Source organism: Magnolia sinica, chromosome 19, assembly GCF_029962835.1.
Source record: "Magnolia sinica isolate HGM2019 chromosome 19, MsV1, whole genome shotgun sequence".
Lineage (NCBI taxonomy): Eukaryota > Viridiplantae > Streptophyta > Magnoliopsida > Magnoliales > Magnoliaceae > Magnolia > Magnolia sinica.
In genome coordinates this window covers 65,824,739-65,843,619 of record NC_080591.1, presented here as the reverse complement: position 1 = coordinate 65,843,619, position 18,881 = coordinate 65,824,739, and the positions used below count along the sequence as shown (strand labels likewise).

The window sequence follows — 18,881 nt, the reverse complement described above, 5'->3', positions numbered from 1 at the left end:
GATGAATGGATTGCTGAGAAAGAAGACCCTATTCCCCCAACTGATCCATTGTGGCTCTAAGATCAAAATATGACCTTTGATATTAGTGCCCTTGCAACTATTTCGGAGTCTAATGATCCAGCTGATGGCAATGCACCATTAACATCTAATATTTTTGAAGGAGTGTGCCTCCCACCTTCCTCAAACAAAAGGAAGGCAACTAATTTAAGTAAGTGCTTCTAGTTATAGATTAAGGTACATGAACATTTTTAACAAAGTAAAAGACCAATGAATCTCTTTTTTTTAAGTGTAGGTGGTCCTATGGAAGGTTTCTTACTCCTATAGGAGAGGAATGAGATATAGGAATGATTGTTCATAGTGTGGATGATGTACATGCAGATGCAGATGTTGATGATGAAAGGCCTAGACCTGGTGAAGAAGTGAATGAGGATGAAGATGACAATGATGATGATGATCTATTAGGTGTAGATGACCTTTAGACACTAGAGTCTAGAGACTATTGATTGAGAATTTGAGATTTTGATTTCTGAGGAATGTGACATTTGTATTGTACTTGATGCTCTTACCTGTGGGATTTTTATTTTGAAAAACGTGACATTTTTATATATATTTTTTGCTTTTTTTTACTATTTATCATATTCTTCTTTTTTTAAATAAAAAATAGAAGTATCGTGTAGCTTACGCTACGCTATTTCGCTACACGCTACAAAGGATTGATCGCTACGCAACACACTACCGCTATTTAAAACACTAACGATATAGGTAGTAACAGCCGTTGCAGCCCTATAACTGTCAAAAAAAAATTAAAAAAAATAACATCATCATCATCTAAGCCTTATGCCAACTAATTGGGTCAGGGACATGAATCCCTTTCCACCATTCCATTCTATTGAGGGTCACAACCTCAGTTAGACTATAGGTCATCAAGTCTTTTCTTACTACCTCCACCCACGTCCTTTTGAGCCTTCCCCTTTCCCTTTTAAAACCTTCAACTTGCATAAACTCCTAACTGGCAATCCTTGTCTCGATGCACCAATATTTTAAATAGCGGTATTTTGTTGCGTAGCGTTCAACCCTCTATAGCATGTAGCATAAGTAGTGTAACAGGTAGCGTAAACTACACAATACTACTATTTTTAAATTTAATATATATATATATAGATATATATATATATATATATATATGGGAAAAGGTACTATGCGCTCGACCTCACGAGTTCGTCCCATGAGGTCGAGCTGTGTGGGCCCCATCGTGATGCGTTTCGAACATCTACCCCATCAGTTAGATGCACCATTCCGTCGTGGGCCTAGGTCTCAAAAATCAAGTCAATCCGTGACTTGTGTGGACCACACAGCATATAGAAGTGGAGAGGGGCCGTGCACCATTAAAACATTCATAATCATTTTTTGGGCCCACCGAGATGTGGTTTGCAAATCTAGCCCATCTATTATGTGTGTCCCACTTGGATGAGGGTTCAGACCAAGTTTCAGGCGCATGCAAATTTCAGGTGGGCCCCACCAAGTGCTTTTATATGATTTAACGGTGTCTTCACATGATTTTAGATGGTATGGCCCACCTGAGTTCCATATACGGATGATTTTTGGGATATCTCATAATTTAAAGGGGACCCATCAAATGCACGGTGTTGATGGTCAACAAGCATCACGGTGGGGCCCACACAACTCAACCTCATGGGAGCTTATTGTGAGGTCGAGCGCATGTACCTTTTCCCTATATATATGTAGAAATGGTACTATATGCTCGACCGTATTATACCTTTTGTAAGGTTGAGTGCTGGCGGCATGTTATTCGTGATGCGGAATCCCATGAAACCTCATGTGACAAATTTTCACCCTGATCTAAAATTCTGGTGGGCCATAGCAAAGAGATGCAAATCAAGGGAGAAAACTGTTTTCATTTTTCATAGCCCATCAAAGTTTTAGATCAAAGTAAAACTTGGTCCGGGGGGTTTCACGAGGTGCTTCTTCACATGAACAGTTCAGATTTTGTATCCACATCACGTATGATGGGTTCTCAAAAAAGTTCGTATGTAGTACGTACGAACTGGTTCGCAGGTGAGCGTTTCCGTGTGTGTGTGTGTGTGTGTATATATATATATATATATATATAATAGTAAGAATAAATATACGCCTAATAGATTATTCATTTTTTCAAGTATAAGCATGTTCAAATAAGTTATTAATTATCATTAATCAAAAGCAAATCCACATATATAAACCAAATCAAATCATTATCACATCAACAACTTTTTAAGCAAACCACTTTAATTAATAATGTTTAATTGAAATCACAAGTATGAAAAGAAATTAAAATCCCAAAGGTTGAGAGTATCAAATAAAAAATAAAAAATACAAAATACAATTATCTTTTATTTATAAAAAAATAAAAAATACCATTCGCCACATCCGCTACGTGTACGCTATGACCCATGCAGCATAAGCTACAGGGGATTTACGCTATTTATTAATGCTACATAGCATCGTAGCTACGGGCACTATTCAAAACACTGCCACGCACATGACCAAATGACGCAGGACAGCCCTAATTATGATGCATGCTCATGGACACAATTAAACAGCGGAAATAAAAGGAATAAATGATCTAAAATTCTAACAGTAATCATCATAACTGAGAAAATCATAAAGGAAACATGCAATGGAGCAGGCCATCACCACAACCATGGATTATGGAATTCAATTACTACTTAGGTTGGATCCGGCGAGGGATGAGACCTCCCGATCTTGCATGGTCACACCCAATCGATCAACGAAGATCACTAGTCCGAAGAACCAAGAAGTTTCTTAGATTAGGGATTTAAGAATTTGGGAGTTTAGGGTTTAGATCGGTTCTCAAGATTTTGATCGAAGAAGGATTAGCCAAAACTGGAAAATAGAAGGAAGAAAATTATTACCTTGAAGAAGTTGGAGGGGCACAAGAAGAAATTAGAAGAAAAAGATCAAGGGAAGAGAAGAAGCACCATTAGAGAGAAGAGAGGAAGGAGGCAACCAAAGGGTTTGCTTTTCATTAATCAATAGTTAAAATTCGAGTTTAGGGCTTTAGCCCACTTAAATAAGCAAATAAAGACATAAAATTACTAAAATACCCCTAGGATAAGCAAATAAAGACATAGAATTACTAAAAAACCCCTAACTACTTAAAAAACGCGCAAATAACATAAGTATGGGAAAGTTTGGGCGCTCGGTCTTCTTTCTCCAATCTTCCTTCACATGTGTCTTCCCTAAGTGGGGTCTTCTATATGTCCAATCACATGTGAAAGGTCTTCAGCTCCTCAATAGTCGCCTATCCACAAGGACGGCACTTGTGGTTGACGCTTTCTTCGTTGGTACACCTTGAATGCGCTTGTGTCCGCATCACCAAACCATCCCAAGCCTACTTTCCCTCATCTTATTACCTATTGGTGCTACTCTTAAATTCCCTCGAATGCATTCATTTCTAATTTTATTTGTCTTCCCACTCATCCATTTCAACATCCTATGGACGTTGTTCATTAGTTTTCCAACATTCTGTCCCATAAAGCATGACTGGTCTTATAGCCATCCTATAAATTTTCCATTTCTAGTTGAGTGGCACATGACAATCACATAAAGCTCCAGATGCACATCTCCATTTCTTCCACCTTGTTTGAATTCTATGGCGAACACAATTCTCAATTTCTCCATTCTCATGATGATTTACTGGAAGTTGATTTGATATTCAAGAACTCGGTCTTCATGAATCAGCTAGATGTAAATTAGAATTTTATGAATTCAAATCAAAATTTTCATATTTGAAGCTAATGTATCGTGAATTCAATCTTCCAAATCTAATATCTAGAAATTCTCATATTTGAAAGAAAAACCAGAGAAAAAATGAAGAAGAAAGAGAAAAGAGAAAAAGGAAGTAAGAGAAATCTAGTTGAAATGAGAGAGAAATGGAGGGAAGAAGATTCTTTTGAAATGAGGAGATTTCTCATATTTATAGATGAAGAAAGCTATTACGTGGCACTCTTTGATAGGTCCACCTAATCACTAACTGTCAGTTGGGCGACAGCTCCTCCAACTAAGCAACACTTGCCACGTGGCATTCCACATCATCCAACTTACTTAACCCATGCATCATGTTTTCCTCTATGCAAAGAGATCTTAAATTCCAAATCACAAGTGCAATCCTAGGATTTCACCTCGATACACATCTTTTGGGAACTTAGACAATCATTCTTCTAAATCTCTCATTTACATATCATTATGGACTTCATCAACCAAATCTAATCTTAATCATTCATCCTCCATCTCACATCAATTTACTCTTCCACTCTAGTACATCGCCTAAATCTTTAGCCCCGTATTGTGCCATCCCATCTAGCCTCTTGTGGTCTAGAGTTTGCGTCTCAGTTATAGACTCGGCAGCTTCTTGGCATACTTTGGTGACACGGGTTCTTCAGCCTTCAATACCGTCAACCGATTCCTTCGCACATGTAATTCAAAAGTGCAAGCAACCCACTTTTCTACTTTGGTCAAAACCCGTGGCCACTGAATACAGAGATGTCTGTTGAAGAGAAATATCATCATGAAGACTATCCACGTGGAGGTAGTGTTCATCTTCATTGCCATCACTATATAGAGCATCAATCAAATTAAACGCGACTATGTGAGTTTAGCAGTGGTATGACTGTTTCAAAACTTCAAGTTAAGAGAATTTGATACAACAGCTTTGGACTTTCAAAGCATCAGTTTTGGCATGGTGAAATCAGTGATACTCCCATATACGATAAACACAAGAGTTCACTTCAAGCAGTACCGCTCAGTTTCAGATGAGGTACAGGGGCATATGCATCATTTTCTTCCGTTTCTACGATCGCATATATTTGGGATTTTTAGTAGGATTACACCTGGACCAGCAAGCTTACAGAACAGTAATGACCATATCCTTCACTGCAATTGAATTTTACTAATGATCGCCTATTGAGCCCAAGTGGGGGGCATCTGCTGATGTGTGAAAAGTCACACTTTGTAAAATGCTGAAAATTGGACAGCACTGGTAGCCCATGTTTAAGTTGATTTCTGAGCTATCAAGGTGATTTTTAATCTACCAGAAAGGTTATCGAGTCTGCTTTCACCCAAAATTCGTTTCACCGCAATCCAAGTTATAACGAGAGAGATCCACCCTAAACAATTAAGATGCACGCTACTAATTAGACAACCGAAAGTGAGGATGCCCCAACTGTGTTGCGGCTCCCATTTGGTAGACATAAACGATGTCCGATCGACTTGATTCAAAGTCCGGATGATAGCCCTTCGGGTTAGCTTTCCAATAAGTACAAGATCACCCTAATCCAACCATTAACAAGGAAGATATGGTTGTTTTCCTAAGACTGTTCTGCAGGGAGGAAAACAGGATGCGTAAGTTTGATGACGTGGAATGCCACGTGGAAAGTATTGCTTAGTTGGATGCACTTGTCAGCAAATGATTAAGTGGACCTATCTCCCTCCTTTTCTAATAAATAGGAGAAATATCTCCATTCAAAGGGATCTTTTTCTTTCCTCTAATGCCATTACTTTGACTAGATTTCTCTTGCTCCCTTTCCCTCTTTTCTCTTTCTTCTTCATTTCTTCTCTGATTTCGAAATCTGAGAATTTTCATATCTTATATCTGGAAGATCGAATTCACAATACATCATATTCAAATCTGGAAATTCCGGCTCAGATTCATAAAGTTCTAATCTACATCTAACTAATTCATGAAAACCGAGTACCTGAATATCAGATCAAGTTCCAACAAATCAGACATCGGAGGCCATTATTCGTCTAACGACTATCCAAGTCTGAATTGAGAAGATCTTCAATGTTTGAAGTCTGAGATTTGTCTTCCCTTCTTCTTCAATATCCCATTCTTTAAGCTTCATTAATGCCCTGATCTGCGCTCCATTAGAGCTCAGATGTAAGCTCTATCAGAGCTCCGAATTCTGCAGCATCAAACCTCTATCACATCTTCGAATTCAGGCTCCATTGCTTGTCAAACATCAGCCTCTGTTTAGCATGTAGCAGCAGGTGCCAACTTTGAGAATCCTGCTCTCCGTTTCTTAGAAGATGAGTTGTTGTCTGCTTGTAGCAGATCATGCCTACACCACTTATCATCAATTGAAAACTGAAGATCCTTACTTCAAGAATCCAGATCTGGACAAGGTCACTCAGATTGTCCAGCAGATGACCTACTTTCCAGATTTGCTCAGATCCAGGCCCATTTAAAAGAGTTGCTGATCGTTCATCTGTTTACATATAGAAATCATTCTCCGTTAACGGCAAATTGTTGTTGTCCATATACAAACTACTGATGTCGTGAGGAGGGATTCTCGACCGTCCACTTATTGACGAGATGAAGAAGATATGCCACGTCTGCACCTAGAGCGTCAGGCCAGCACACCAATCAAACAAACCACGATCAACCCTTCGATTTCCATTGTCCACCAGAGATGCATAATATCAGATGGTCAGGATCCCAGCAGCTCCTCTTCTGCATGTGGCAAATTCTCAAGGCATCCAACATGTGTATACCTTAAAAGGTGCACACCTTCCATCTCGTGATCAGGACCGTTCATCATGTGGTCTACTCATCACATGCAGCCCACATGATGAACGTGTGACCCTGCTTGTTACATATGTGGCCCATCATATCATGATCCGGGCCCATTTTTGGCCTTCATCATCATCTTATTGTTGTTTACACACCAACCCAGCTACTGGTCAGCACATGGATTTATTTGGACATACCACAAAAGAATAAATGGCTCACAACCCCTTTGAATGATCCGTGGGCCCATGTAATGGGTTTATGACTCACTAGATCATGATTCAGATCATCATATGGTTCAGATCATGACTTATCTTAAGTACTGGACATGATCCATCCTATGGCCCCTCACGTGCAGCGCCCATTATACACTCACAATGTCTGATGGTCTTGGGCCCATTTCACACTCAAAATAAATCAGACAGTCATTAATCCATCCATGCCCATGAATCCATCAGAAGGCCCATTCATATGTTCAATATTTAGGCCCACTTGAATGACCCATTGCCTATACGGCCCATCTACCTCATGGACTGTAGCTCGCATGGATAGCCCACAGCCCATTCAAGTGACATGTGATCTAATCTTCATGACTCAAAGACCATTTGGTATTCACGGCTTACTCGCACGCTCATGGCCCACTAACGCACTCACAGCCTACCTAGCTGGCCCGTGGCTGGTATTCGTGGCGTGCAGCCTGCTCCACAACCTGTGGCCCATTTATGTTGTCCACGGTCCATCTCACAGATCTACTTGATTAGTTTACATACTAATTACTTGGTCTAATTGCTATTCATATTGATCTACTTAATCTATAGATTCATTGTTTTACCATTGCTACTTGTACATGCTAATCATTTGACATTCATGCTTGCCATATGAGCATTATGCACTCTATCTGCAACGCAATGCATCATGTGCATTCTTATACTTTCATTCCATTATGATGATTCTATCCCTGGAGACTATATAGCCAGAAAACTTATTTGTATCTCTTGATACCTCTATAATAATAAAAGCTCTAGCTTTCTCCATGGAGTAGGAAGATTCTGAAATAGGGAAATCGCCGAATCACGTAAATCTCTTTTGTTGTGGTTTGACTCTCTTTTAGTCTTGTAGCCCGTATCAGCCAAGTCCTCTCGATTGCATCTTGAGAACTCCACCTAATATGGTCTTATTGACTTCCTTTATATGTGGATTATTTACATTCCTTCTGCATGGTAAGCTTACTTCATTTACTCCTTTATTTATATCTTACATTAGAATCAAGGGCTATCCAAAGAGATGTAATTAAGGGCTTGTGGTATGTCACAGCCTGGAATGTATTTGAACTCAGAAAATAAGTCTTTCAAGTGGGTACGCTCTTGTTTCTCTTGTGTGGATATGGCAATGTAATGAGAATGACTTGCGAATGTCTATGAATGAATGATAATAAATGTGATCCCGAGGAATATTTACATTTGTCCCAAAACCACATCAACACATGAATTATCGAACCAAGATATTGAAAGTGGTCATTTTGAGAAACTTCTTGATCAACAATCTATGACCAGCATCATTCTCAATCTCTCCACTCTTATATTATCAACCCAAGATATTGAAAGTGGTCATTTTGGGAAACTTGTTGATCAGCAATCTTTACTAATTCCTCATTCCCACTCCCATTGTTACTAAAATTACACTCCATATACTCTGTTTTAGTTCGACTAATTTTAAATCGTTTATATTCTAAAGTACCTCTCTACAAATCAAGTTTTGTGTTTACACACTCCCTCGTCTTGTCAATCAAAACTATTCCATCTGCAAACAACATACACTATGGGATCTCTTCCTACAAATGTGTTGTTACCTTGTCCATAATGAATCAAAAAGGTACTGGGCTCAATGCTGACCCCCGGTGCAAGCCTACAGTAATTGGGAATTCAATCGTCTCTCCACTAGTCATCCCCATTTTGTTATTGCTCCCTTATGCATATCCTTAATCATGTTAGTATATCCTCTTGGAACTCCTTTCTCTCCCAAAAACCACCAGATTAGTTCTCTAGGAACCCTATTGTAGGCTTTCTTTAAGTCAATAACGACGACATGGAGATCCCTCCTCTCTCATGATATTTCTCCATCAATTGTCGCCCGAAAGGAGTGGATTCAAATGATCGAAAAGTAGAAACATAGCTTTAACAGTAGACCTCCCTGGCATGAAACCAAACTGATTTTCTAATATATTTGTCGCATGCCTTAATCTTTGCTCAATCACTCTTTCCCAAAGTTTCAGAGTATTTCCCATGAGTTTAATCCCACAATTGTTAGTGCAGCTCTTTATGTCTCCTTTATTCTTATAAATAGTTGTCATGGTACTTTTCCTCCATTCATCTGACATTTTCTTCATCTTACAGTCACTTTGAACAACTTTATTAATCGAAATAACCCAATATATCATACATTTCCAAACCTCTACTAGTATACCATCTAGTCCAGGGGCCTTTCCTGTTTTCATCTTTCTCAAAGCTTCTTTCCCTTCAGATATCCTAGTCCTACGAAAGCATCAATGGACGCCAACGTTATTTGAGTTTATGGTTCCTTCTATCTTTATGCTCTCAGAGTGATTGTCATTTAACAAGTTCTGAAATAACTTCTCCACCTTTCATTTATCTCATTGTCCTTGACTAGTAACCTCTAGTCATTACTCTAAATGAATCTATCATGATCTACATCCCTACTCTTCCTCTCTCTCATTTTTGCAAATTTGAAGACATCGTTCTGATGCAGGGATATGTGATGACCTAATCATAGATGTATGTATAATCAGGTTAAAGAATATTCAAATAAATACATTAATCAACTAACCGTTTCCAATCAAAGGGATTAGGTATATCTCAACACAAAGATGAAGTCATTCCGTCAAGATCATGCCCATTAGTTAAAAATCACATAAACGATAAAAAGGAAGGACCTATGGATATGAGGATATCCCAGCATAAGTCAGTCCACAGTCAAGATTGGATCTGATTTTACTGACTAATCATTCCTCTTTTCCGTTCAAACCAAAAGGGGGATATCCGGATAAAAACGACATGGGTGGAGAATGAAGGGTTCGAAAGGAAGAAAGTACAGGTCCTTTGTCATCAAAAGAAAAGAAGGCAGATGATTCTTACATTTTCCTGCACCTCGAAGATCTAGAAAGAATGAAACCTGAAATCGGGGCGAAATCCTCAACACACCCAAGGGCCAATCTTGAAACCCTAATCTCTTGATAAAAGATGAAGAAAATATACGAATTTCTATTCATTCAATAATAATTAAAATAGGGTTTCTCACAATATATATATAAGCCATAGAAAAAGTAAAAGTGCACTAAAGCCCCTGAAAACGAGAAAAATAACAAAGACGAAAAAATAAAGAAAGTGTAATAAAGCCCATAAAACAAAGAAAATGAACAAAAAAACGTCTAAAACTAAAACACCGATGTGGTAGGGTGTGAAATCCGACTTATGGATCTGTGGTCAGGGTGTGGTCATGCCGCTCCTACACTCGTAGCGCATCAAAAAATGGGTCCGATGGACCCAACGTCCATCCACATCAACTCCTCCACTCTGGTACTCTGTCGGTGACGCCTCCTCCTCTGGTACACTCTAAAGGGTGCACGGTGCACCACTGATGTCCACATCATGTTCCCACCTTCTCTAATCCCCAATCTATTGTAAAGATCATTGTAAACCTTAAGTTTAGCCTCACTTACCACTTTCTTAGCAATCTTTTTGGCATTTCTATATTGATTAAGATTTTCACTATTTCTAGTCCCTCGCCAACCATAAATTTTATTTTATTTTTTGTAGGAAGAAAATGTAAGCCCAGTAGCAGTCGTTACAAGCCTTTTTTTTAGAACAAATGTTACAGACCTGTATCCCGTAACAGGTCCCACGATTACCATATGTAACAAACATTACATGACAGTTTTCTAATACCATGTCGCTTCCCCTTTAAGGAACCTTGAATTTATTACATAAGAAACCCAAAATGTATCACCTGCGCTTTAGCATGCCATAGAAGAAACTATGAGTTTGTTCTGCAGGTAACCCAAAACATTTTTCTGAAACTACCCTTAGACTTTTATTTGAATACCCTATTACATCTTCAACTATTTCATTGAGCCAGACAAGTTTTGTCCCCTTGGAACTCCCTTTCTACGTACGGTAACAAGTTTTCAAGTGTTTTTGCTACATTAACTCCCCCTAGCAGAACTCAGCTCCAACAAGTTGAGTTCCACATGTCAATCATAGAGGTCCTTGTTCAGCTTCTGCAATTCATCTTTGGAAATCCAGGTGCATTTTGTTGTTACTTTTCCTTCCCACTTAACAAGGATTTCTTAATGACACCATTTAGCATCAACATCATCTTCACATCAAGTTTGTCTTCAGCCTCTTCCACTGGTTTCTTTGGAAGTTGCTTGACCCATGTTTCTGTATCATTGGCATCATCAGAACTTCTTAGCCTTCAGCTTGTGATAAGTGCCCTGTGGAAATCTTCCCTTCTTCAACCAAATCAGGCCCTCTGCTTATATCTTTCTTTATCGACTTCAATGGTTTGCAAACCTCATCATGCAGTTGTTGCCTGTTATCTGCATATGCTTAAGCATGAGTGCCAGTATGCATATTACTAGGCAGAGGAACCAGGTCTAGCGAATGATTCACTATCTTCCCATTGGCAACTTCAAGTGGTGCTCGACCGGCTGTCTCGATGACTCTGCATGTTATTGTGAGCCAAGGAACAGGTAGCCATCTTGTAATATATACTTTGCAACCAACTGGCCAATTTCGACACAGAGACATGCTGCATCAGGTCCTGTACCTTCAGCAGTAGTCTTGTCCATGAACAAAGGAAGGCCAAGAGACTGACAGAACTAGCTACACAACTGACAGCAGGCTTGAGAGCAGGTTCTGAACAAAAAGTGAGTTTAACTTGGGAAGTTTTACCCAAACTAGGCCAATTGAAGAAGCTGCTCTCAGAGCTAACCCAAATAAGGCCCTGGGGCCTGACGGGTTCAATGGGTTTTTCTTCAGCCTGTTGGCCGATTATCGGTCCAAATGTTGTCAAAGCGGTCAAATCCTTTTTCAGATCTGGGAACATGTGTGCCTTAAATGATACTTTTATGACCCTCACCCCTAAAGAGGATCCTCCTTCTTCCCCAAGAAGTTCTGGCCAATTGCTCTTGCGAACTTTCTTTTTAAGAGTATTGCCAAGATTCAGAGTAAGCTTCTAAAGGAAGTTATGAGCTCCATCATGTCTCTCTCAACCCACTTTCACCCCGTGTATAAGTATTTTTGACAATACCCTGGCATCCCATGATCTGATTCATGATTTCCACACCATCCATGTGCGAAAAAGAAAGTGCATTAAAGTGGACCTCAAAAAAAGCCTTTGATGGGGTCAATTGGCCATATCTATTAGCGATTACAGAAGCCATGGGGTTCTCAACAATCTGGATAGGCTGGATCAAGGAATGTATATTGTATACACACTCCTAAATTTTCAATTGGCCGCACATGGATTCTTCAAATCTAGCCAGGATCTTCATCAAGGAGCGTTGTGGATATTATCTCCCACATGATTCACCATTGTGCAAATTTAAAGATCATTAAGTTACCCTTTGCTAAAGCTGAGATTATTATTCCCCATATTATGTTTGTTGATAATCTGATGATCTTCCCTAACCCATATGTAATTTCATCAGAAATGAAAGACAGTCTAAATGAATTTCAGGACTTTTCAGGTTAGGTATCAACCTAAACAAGTGTGGCATCTTTTTTCTCAGCTAGCGTCAGAGATCATAAGTAGACCATACTTAACATCATCTACATGCCTGGTGGTGATTGGCCAGTTAACTATCTAGGGTTGCCACTACTGACTTGTAGAATTAGAACAGCTGACCATGGCGAGCTCCTCAATAGAATTCAGCACAAGCTTGGAGGTTGGAAGGCCAAGCCCTTTCCTTTTGCAGGGTGCTTCCAGTTGATTAAGTCTTCCCTTTATCTCTCGATGTTTATTGGATATCTGCATTTCTTCTCCCTTTAGGGTTCCTAGACTCGGTGGACATGTTTACACAAATTCCTATAAGAATGGGATCAGAGACGTATTTGCCTCATTAGTTGGTCAGATATCTGTCAATTATTTGAGTGGTAAAGGGCTCAATATTAAAAAAGTAAGAAAGAAAGAAAAGAAAAAGAAAAAGAAAATGTAAGGAAGCTTGTCTGCCCCACTGCGTTTGAGATCTGGTAAAGGGGCATTATTACATCTGGAAAAACTGGAAAAAAGCTAAACATTTGTGGGGTAACAATGTTTGAAATGTAAATGCAGCCAAAAGGCCTCCCAAAGATGGAAAGTGATTGCCAACGTGAGAGACAAACTGAAGTAATTTAAATGGCAACAAAACTAGCTTTTGGTTTGACCCATGGCTCCTTGATGGTAGCATTTGGGATAGATTTGGTTGGCAGCCTACCTACGATCTAGTTAGAGGCAGTTCCTTGATTGTTCATAATTTCATTCAGGATGGGCAGCGGACGCTCCCTTCCCCGACTTTAGATGATCTCAGCATTATTTGGAAGTCAGGAGAATTCATCTTCCCTCATATCTCCTTCAAGATGAAATAGTGTGGAAACCTTCCTCTGGGGGTTGGTTCTCAACCTCTTTTGCTAATTCTATGCTGGTGGACCCGGCTTTCTTGTCCATCTGCATGAGCATAAGCATGCTCGTATGGCTTGGTTTGCTATTAAAGGTAAGCTGAAAACAAAAGAATCTCTCTCTAATGGAGGTATTCATGTAAGCCTTGTGTTTTTTATAACTCAGTTCCTAAATCTTGCATACATTTGTACCTTTAATGTTCCTTCTCGAGCTTGATTTGGAGCAAGATATGTGTAAAGATGGGTTTTTCGTTTTCCGCGCTTCGCTCTCCCGCAAAATACTTGATAAATGTTGCCTTGACAGTTGTCAATTGCCTTCCAATTCTCCAGAGATCAAATCAGCCTGACTATATTTTGTTGCTTCAATTTTTCATATTTGGAACAAGATATATTACAAGACAAGCTGTAACGGCTGTTACAGCTAATACAAGCCCTAATGCAGGAGCATTTTTACACCAGGCTCGAGTGGGGTAGCCCGTAGGATGCAGGGACACACTCGGGGTGGGTGACCCATGTGATTTAGGGCCCACGGAGGAGATCTCGTGTTCGAGACTCCTCACCAAGGGTGATTAATGCGCCTTTCACACCGGGCTCGAGTGGGGTAGCCCGTGGGATGCAAGGACACACTCGGGGTGGACGGCTCATGTGATTTGGGGCCCACGATGGGGGTTCGGCCGAAGTCCTAACCCATGCGATGTGGGGCCTGGGCAATGAGATAAAGGGATTAATTTACCATACTCTAACAGTTCAAGCTTTTAGAACAAGTGGTTAATTGTCCTGCAAATTGGTATCAAAGCGGGAGGTCTCATGTTTGAGACTCCTCACTGGGGGTGATTAATGCAGGGGCATTTTCACACCTGGCTCGAGTGGGTTAGCCCATGGGATGCAGGAACACACTCGGGGTGGGTGACCCATGTGATTTGGGGCCCACGGGAGAGATCTCATGTTTGAGACTCCTCACCGGGGGTGATTAATGCGCATTTCACACCGGGCTCGAATGAGGTAGCCCGTGGGATGCGGGGATACTCGGGGTAGGCGGCCCATGTGATTTGGGGCCTACGAAGGGGGTTCGGCCGAGGTCCTAACCCATGTGATGTGGGGCCTGGGCTATGAGATAAAGGGATTAATTCATCATACTCTAACAGTTCGAGCTTTTAGAGTAGGTGGTTAATTGTCCTGCATCAAGCCCACACCCTACCGTAGGGCTAAACATTTGTTGATCGTTGGAATAGGGTTTTTTTTTTTTTTTTTAAGAGCGATAAGAAATTTTATTAGAAAAGCAGCAAAAGCAGGCAAAGAATATAGAAGAGCCCCCAAAGGGAGAAACCCAAACTCAACAATTGCTCAAAAGAGCTTTCCATTGAGAAACTGAAAACCTGGCTGAACCAATAATCGCCTCAACCAATCGAGAAGAATCCCGAAAACAGCGGCTGTTTCTTTCTCCCCAAATCGCCCACCAGCGGCCAGCAGCACCAACAACCAACTTTAATGGCCCACAGAAGCTCCATGACAGAACCCAGCATAACCCAAGCTTACCCGAACTGCCCTAAGAAGTAATCCCAAATAGAGGAAGAGAAAGGGTAAAATATAAACAAATGATCAATGGATTCAGCATCCATTTGACAAAAGCTAAATATGTTTGGGATTATCATGGATCTCTTTTGTAGATTATCTATTGTCAAAACCCTTTTTCTGCCCACTAGCCAAGTAAAAGTTGCAACCTTAGGGGGAGCCCCGTAGAACCAGAAGTGGTACGCAAACTCTTCCTCTTGAGAAGCGAAGACATCCCTCGTGAGGAGCTTATAGAAAGACTTTACCCAGAAACGGCTAGAACTATGACCCTTCCACACTAGGGAAACCGCATTAATCGACGGAATAAGGTGATGCAAACGACCCAAAAGATTAGCAAAGTCGTCAGTTTCGGCGTCCAATAACGCTCGTCTACAAGGGGTGACCCACACAACCGAGGGCCCTATGGAGGAGAAGCACTTGGCCACCTTAATGTTGATGTTGGGGGCAAGTTTGGCAACTGAATGCAAAGCGGAGAATCATCGATCCATACATCTTTCCAGAATCTTATCTTGCTCCCGTCCCCACAGAAAAGGAAACCCCTCACTAGAAAACCGCTCCAATAGCAAAAACAGATTTCCAAATGAAGGAAGCTCGATGTGCGGATGAACGTCTAGTCCCCCAACCCCCCTTCTTGAGCCCGTATTAGGAAGCCACGATCTCTTGCCAAAAACTTCCTTCTTCCACCCCAAACTGCCAAAGCCATTTACCAAGCAATGTCGTATTCATAGCTCCCAACCGACAAAGACCCACTCCACCTAACTCCACTGGCTTGCACACCTCCTCCCATTTTAAGAAATGGAATTTTCTGCCTTTTGCCCCTTCCCATAGGAAGTCTCTCCTCATCTTGTCTAGTTTGTCTAGTATGGATTGGGGGCATTTAAATAAAGACAAGTACAATGGCATATTAGTGAAGGCGTTCTTGATGAGAGTGATTCGACCACCAAGCGACATGTGACGCCCCTTCCACTTTGAAAGCTTACTACCGATTCTCTTGATCACCTTGTCCCATAGGTAAGTGTGTGCTATAGTTGGACACATGCCTGGTAAGTGTTGTGGCTTGCCAAACCTCATTACGTTGCTATACCGATTAATATATAATACATACTCTTAAAAAATGAACAATATTACTATCAGAATTAGCTGACCAGATTTCAATTGGCCAAAGATGGTGAACTTGGACATGGACTCAGACCAACTAGACCTGACTTTTTATCGGGTCCAAATGGTGGACACAAACTGGACCTGATAACTAAACTCGTATGAGAAATTGGATCCAAACCCATTAAAATCAGGTCAGGTGGATCGGGTACTGGGGATCCAAGTACCCATTGACAGCCCTAGTTGCTCCACTCTTAAGTGAGGGCATCATATGATCTTGGTCATTCCCTTTGATTAATAAAAATAAAAGCAAAAATAACTAAAAATGTAAACGATCTGTGGCCCAACCACACGCAGTGGCTATGGACACACGCCTTTCTGATCATGTGGGACCCACATGTCTGGTCAAGAAAGCCCGGCCCCTGGGAAGGGCTTGGTCGTGTCAAGGCACGATTAGAAAGCCTCTTTCTCAAGACAATATTAACATTTTTCATCAGAAACATAGAAATAACATACCAATTCAAGTCATAAGAGTCTTCTAGTCAATCAGACACCTCTGTAAAAGAATGCAGCATTCAGAGGTATAGAAGTTCCCAGAGAAACTCATGATCAGTTTCACCATGAATCCATTCCTTGTTGAGAACTCCAACAGCACATAGTGAGCACCAAAAAAGAGAGAAGGCATATCTTATAATGGATGGGTATTTCAAAGAAGCACTAGTAACTTCCATTGAACACAGTCCTGACTACAAATGAGCACTGAATTAAGCATACCAATCATTTCGCCATACTGCATAGACAAAGCCAAACTAATGAAAACACTTCATAGTCCATACCTGTAGAAGTGTAAGCTGCGCCGACAACGTGGTAGCCTCCGTTTGAAGCGTTTGCACCTTCCTCTCCAGCTCACTTGTGTACCTTATCTTTCTCTCTTTTGACCGCGCTGCTGATTGCCTATTAGCTAGAATCCTGATTAAGCAAACAAAAACTGAAATTAACCCCTTAACCGACAAAATAGACGAAAAGAACATTCCTCTGTTGCTTCGAAAAGTAGAAATCAACAGATGAAAAAACAAAGGAAACTGTATAATCAGTAAACCCACGGAATAATAAAACAGCTGAAACAAAATACATAAACAAATTCCAACCAAGATACCCAAACAAACACGTATTTCCATAATAGAATCAGACTAAGAAAAAATCCAAAACATCCAATCTTATAAAGATAACAGGAAACAAAGTATCTGTAAACTTACAGGAAAACCAATGAAATAATAACACTAAAGGTGTGTTTGGTTACACCAAATATCATGATATTTCTCGATTAATCAGTCTGATTTGGTGAAAAATGTCATGAAGTTTCATGATATTTAGTGCAACCAACCCAAATATCATAAGATTTCATGATATTTTGTGCCAAATTACTGATTAATCATGAAACTTCCATGACATTTGGTTCAACCAAAGGCACCGTTAGTGTTATCATTGCATTGGTTTTCCTTTAATTTTATCAATATCTTTGTTGACTGTTATATCCATAAAATTGAGTGATTTCATGATATTTTTAGACTGATTAATCATGAAATGTCATGAAATTTCACTATTTGGTGCAACCAAACGCAGCCTACACAAAGAAAGACAATATCGAAATTCTCCACCCCAACAACTAAAACAAGAAATGGAACAAAAAAACCAACCAACGTATCAACAACCCAAAAAACTAACTCCCAAAATCAAAGACAAGAAAGAAATGTGTGAAATCAGAGGAAACAATAACACGACGAAAGCAAAATACCGCAATAGATTTCAGTGACAAACACCCAAAAAAAGAAATTTATTGGAAAATGGATGAAACTATCCAATCCCCAAAATACAAAATTTTTGAAAATTCACAGATAAGAAGGAAACAAGCCTCTTTGCTCTCTTTGGATCAATCAGCGCCAGCTCAGCCAGCTTATCTGCCGCCATCGCCTTCTTCGTGTAATCTGACAACGAATCCGCTTCAAACGAAGACGACGACCCATCCATAGAATTGCTGTGTCGGTGCATCCTCTTCTCCTGAACACCCCTCCCACCAGCACCCGGCTTCTCGCCCTGCCCTTCGCCGCCGTTGACCAACGGCTGGAATCCCAACCCCTCGAAGAACGCAGCATCAACCGATAAGCTCCTGAAGTGGTTGCTAATGTTTCCAACAGGCCTCGAGCTGGAGTCATCCCTGCCGTTGGATTCCTCCGATTTGGCAGCGGAAGAATCGACGTGCGTCGGGAAAGCGGAGTCCTGCAGGGACAGTGTCGGGATGTCGATGTCAGCAAGGGAGAAGTCAGTGTCGGCGGCATCAAAGAGGATGTCATCGTCGTCGTCAGGGAGGCGGAAGGAGGTGTCGGAGTGGGCCCGGCGATGGGACCCGCGACGGGGGGTCTCGGGCATCTGGTCCAGGTCGTTTCGGCCGATATATCGGCCGAAATATGGTTTGGCGGAGGATGTTTCGGAGTAGTTGGGTGGTGGAGGCGGTGCTTCCATCTCTCTCCGCTGTAGTTGCTCTCTCTCTCTCTCTCTCTCGTCTGTTCGTTGCAGCCGCTGCTGCTGCTGTTGCCGTGTAGACTTTGGCAGAAAGGGGGAAAGTGGCTCGGATTTCTTTCTCCGGATATATGAGAAATGACAACACTCGGAGCGAGGGACGCGGATTAGATACTGACAGGTTCAGCAGCCAACTCGCTACTGAAGTGACGTCACCAAGTTCTGTGGGACGCACCCTCATGTATGGGTTGTATCTGCACAGTCCATCCCTTTCGGGAGATCATTTTAAGGCATGAGACAGAACGAGTCATATCGAAATATGGAGGGGACCCACCGTAGAAAACAGTGGGAAGAGGGATGCTCACCGTTAAAACTTTCTGAAGGGTTGCAAAAGTTTTCGATCAAGTTTAATTTTATTTGTTTCCTTCTTT

General features: G+C 40.9%; 1 protein-coding gene across 1 annotated transcript in view; it reads right to left on the bottom strand.

Moving 5' to 3' along the window:
• Positions 1–18,584, bottom strand: part of LOC131235636 (transcription factor VIP1-like) — a 45,740-nt gene extending 27,156 nt beyond the window's left edge. Inside the window, exons 1-2 of the mRNA XM_058232898.1 lie at positions 17,846–18,584; positions 16,770–16,902 (exon numbers count right to left, since the gene is read on the bottom strand). Of these exons, the coding sequence (XP_058088881.1) occupies positions 16,770–16,902; positions 17,846–18,453 (741 nt within the window). The 5' untranslated portion in view covers positions 18,454–18,584. The remainder of the gene's footprint in view (positions 1–16,769; positions 16,903–17,845) is intronic.
• Positions 18,585–18,881: the final 297 nt, after the last annotated feature.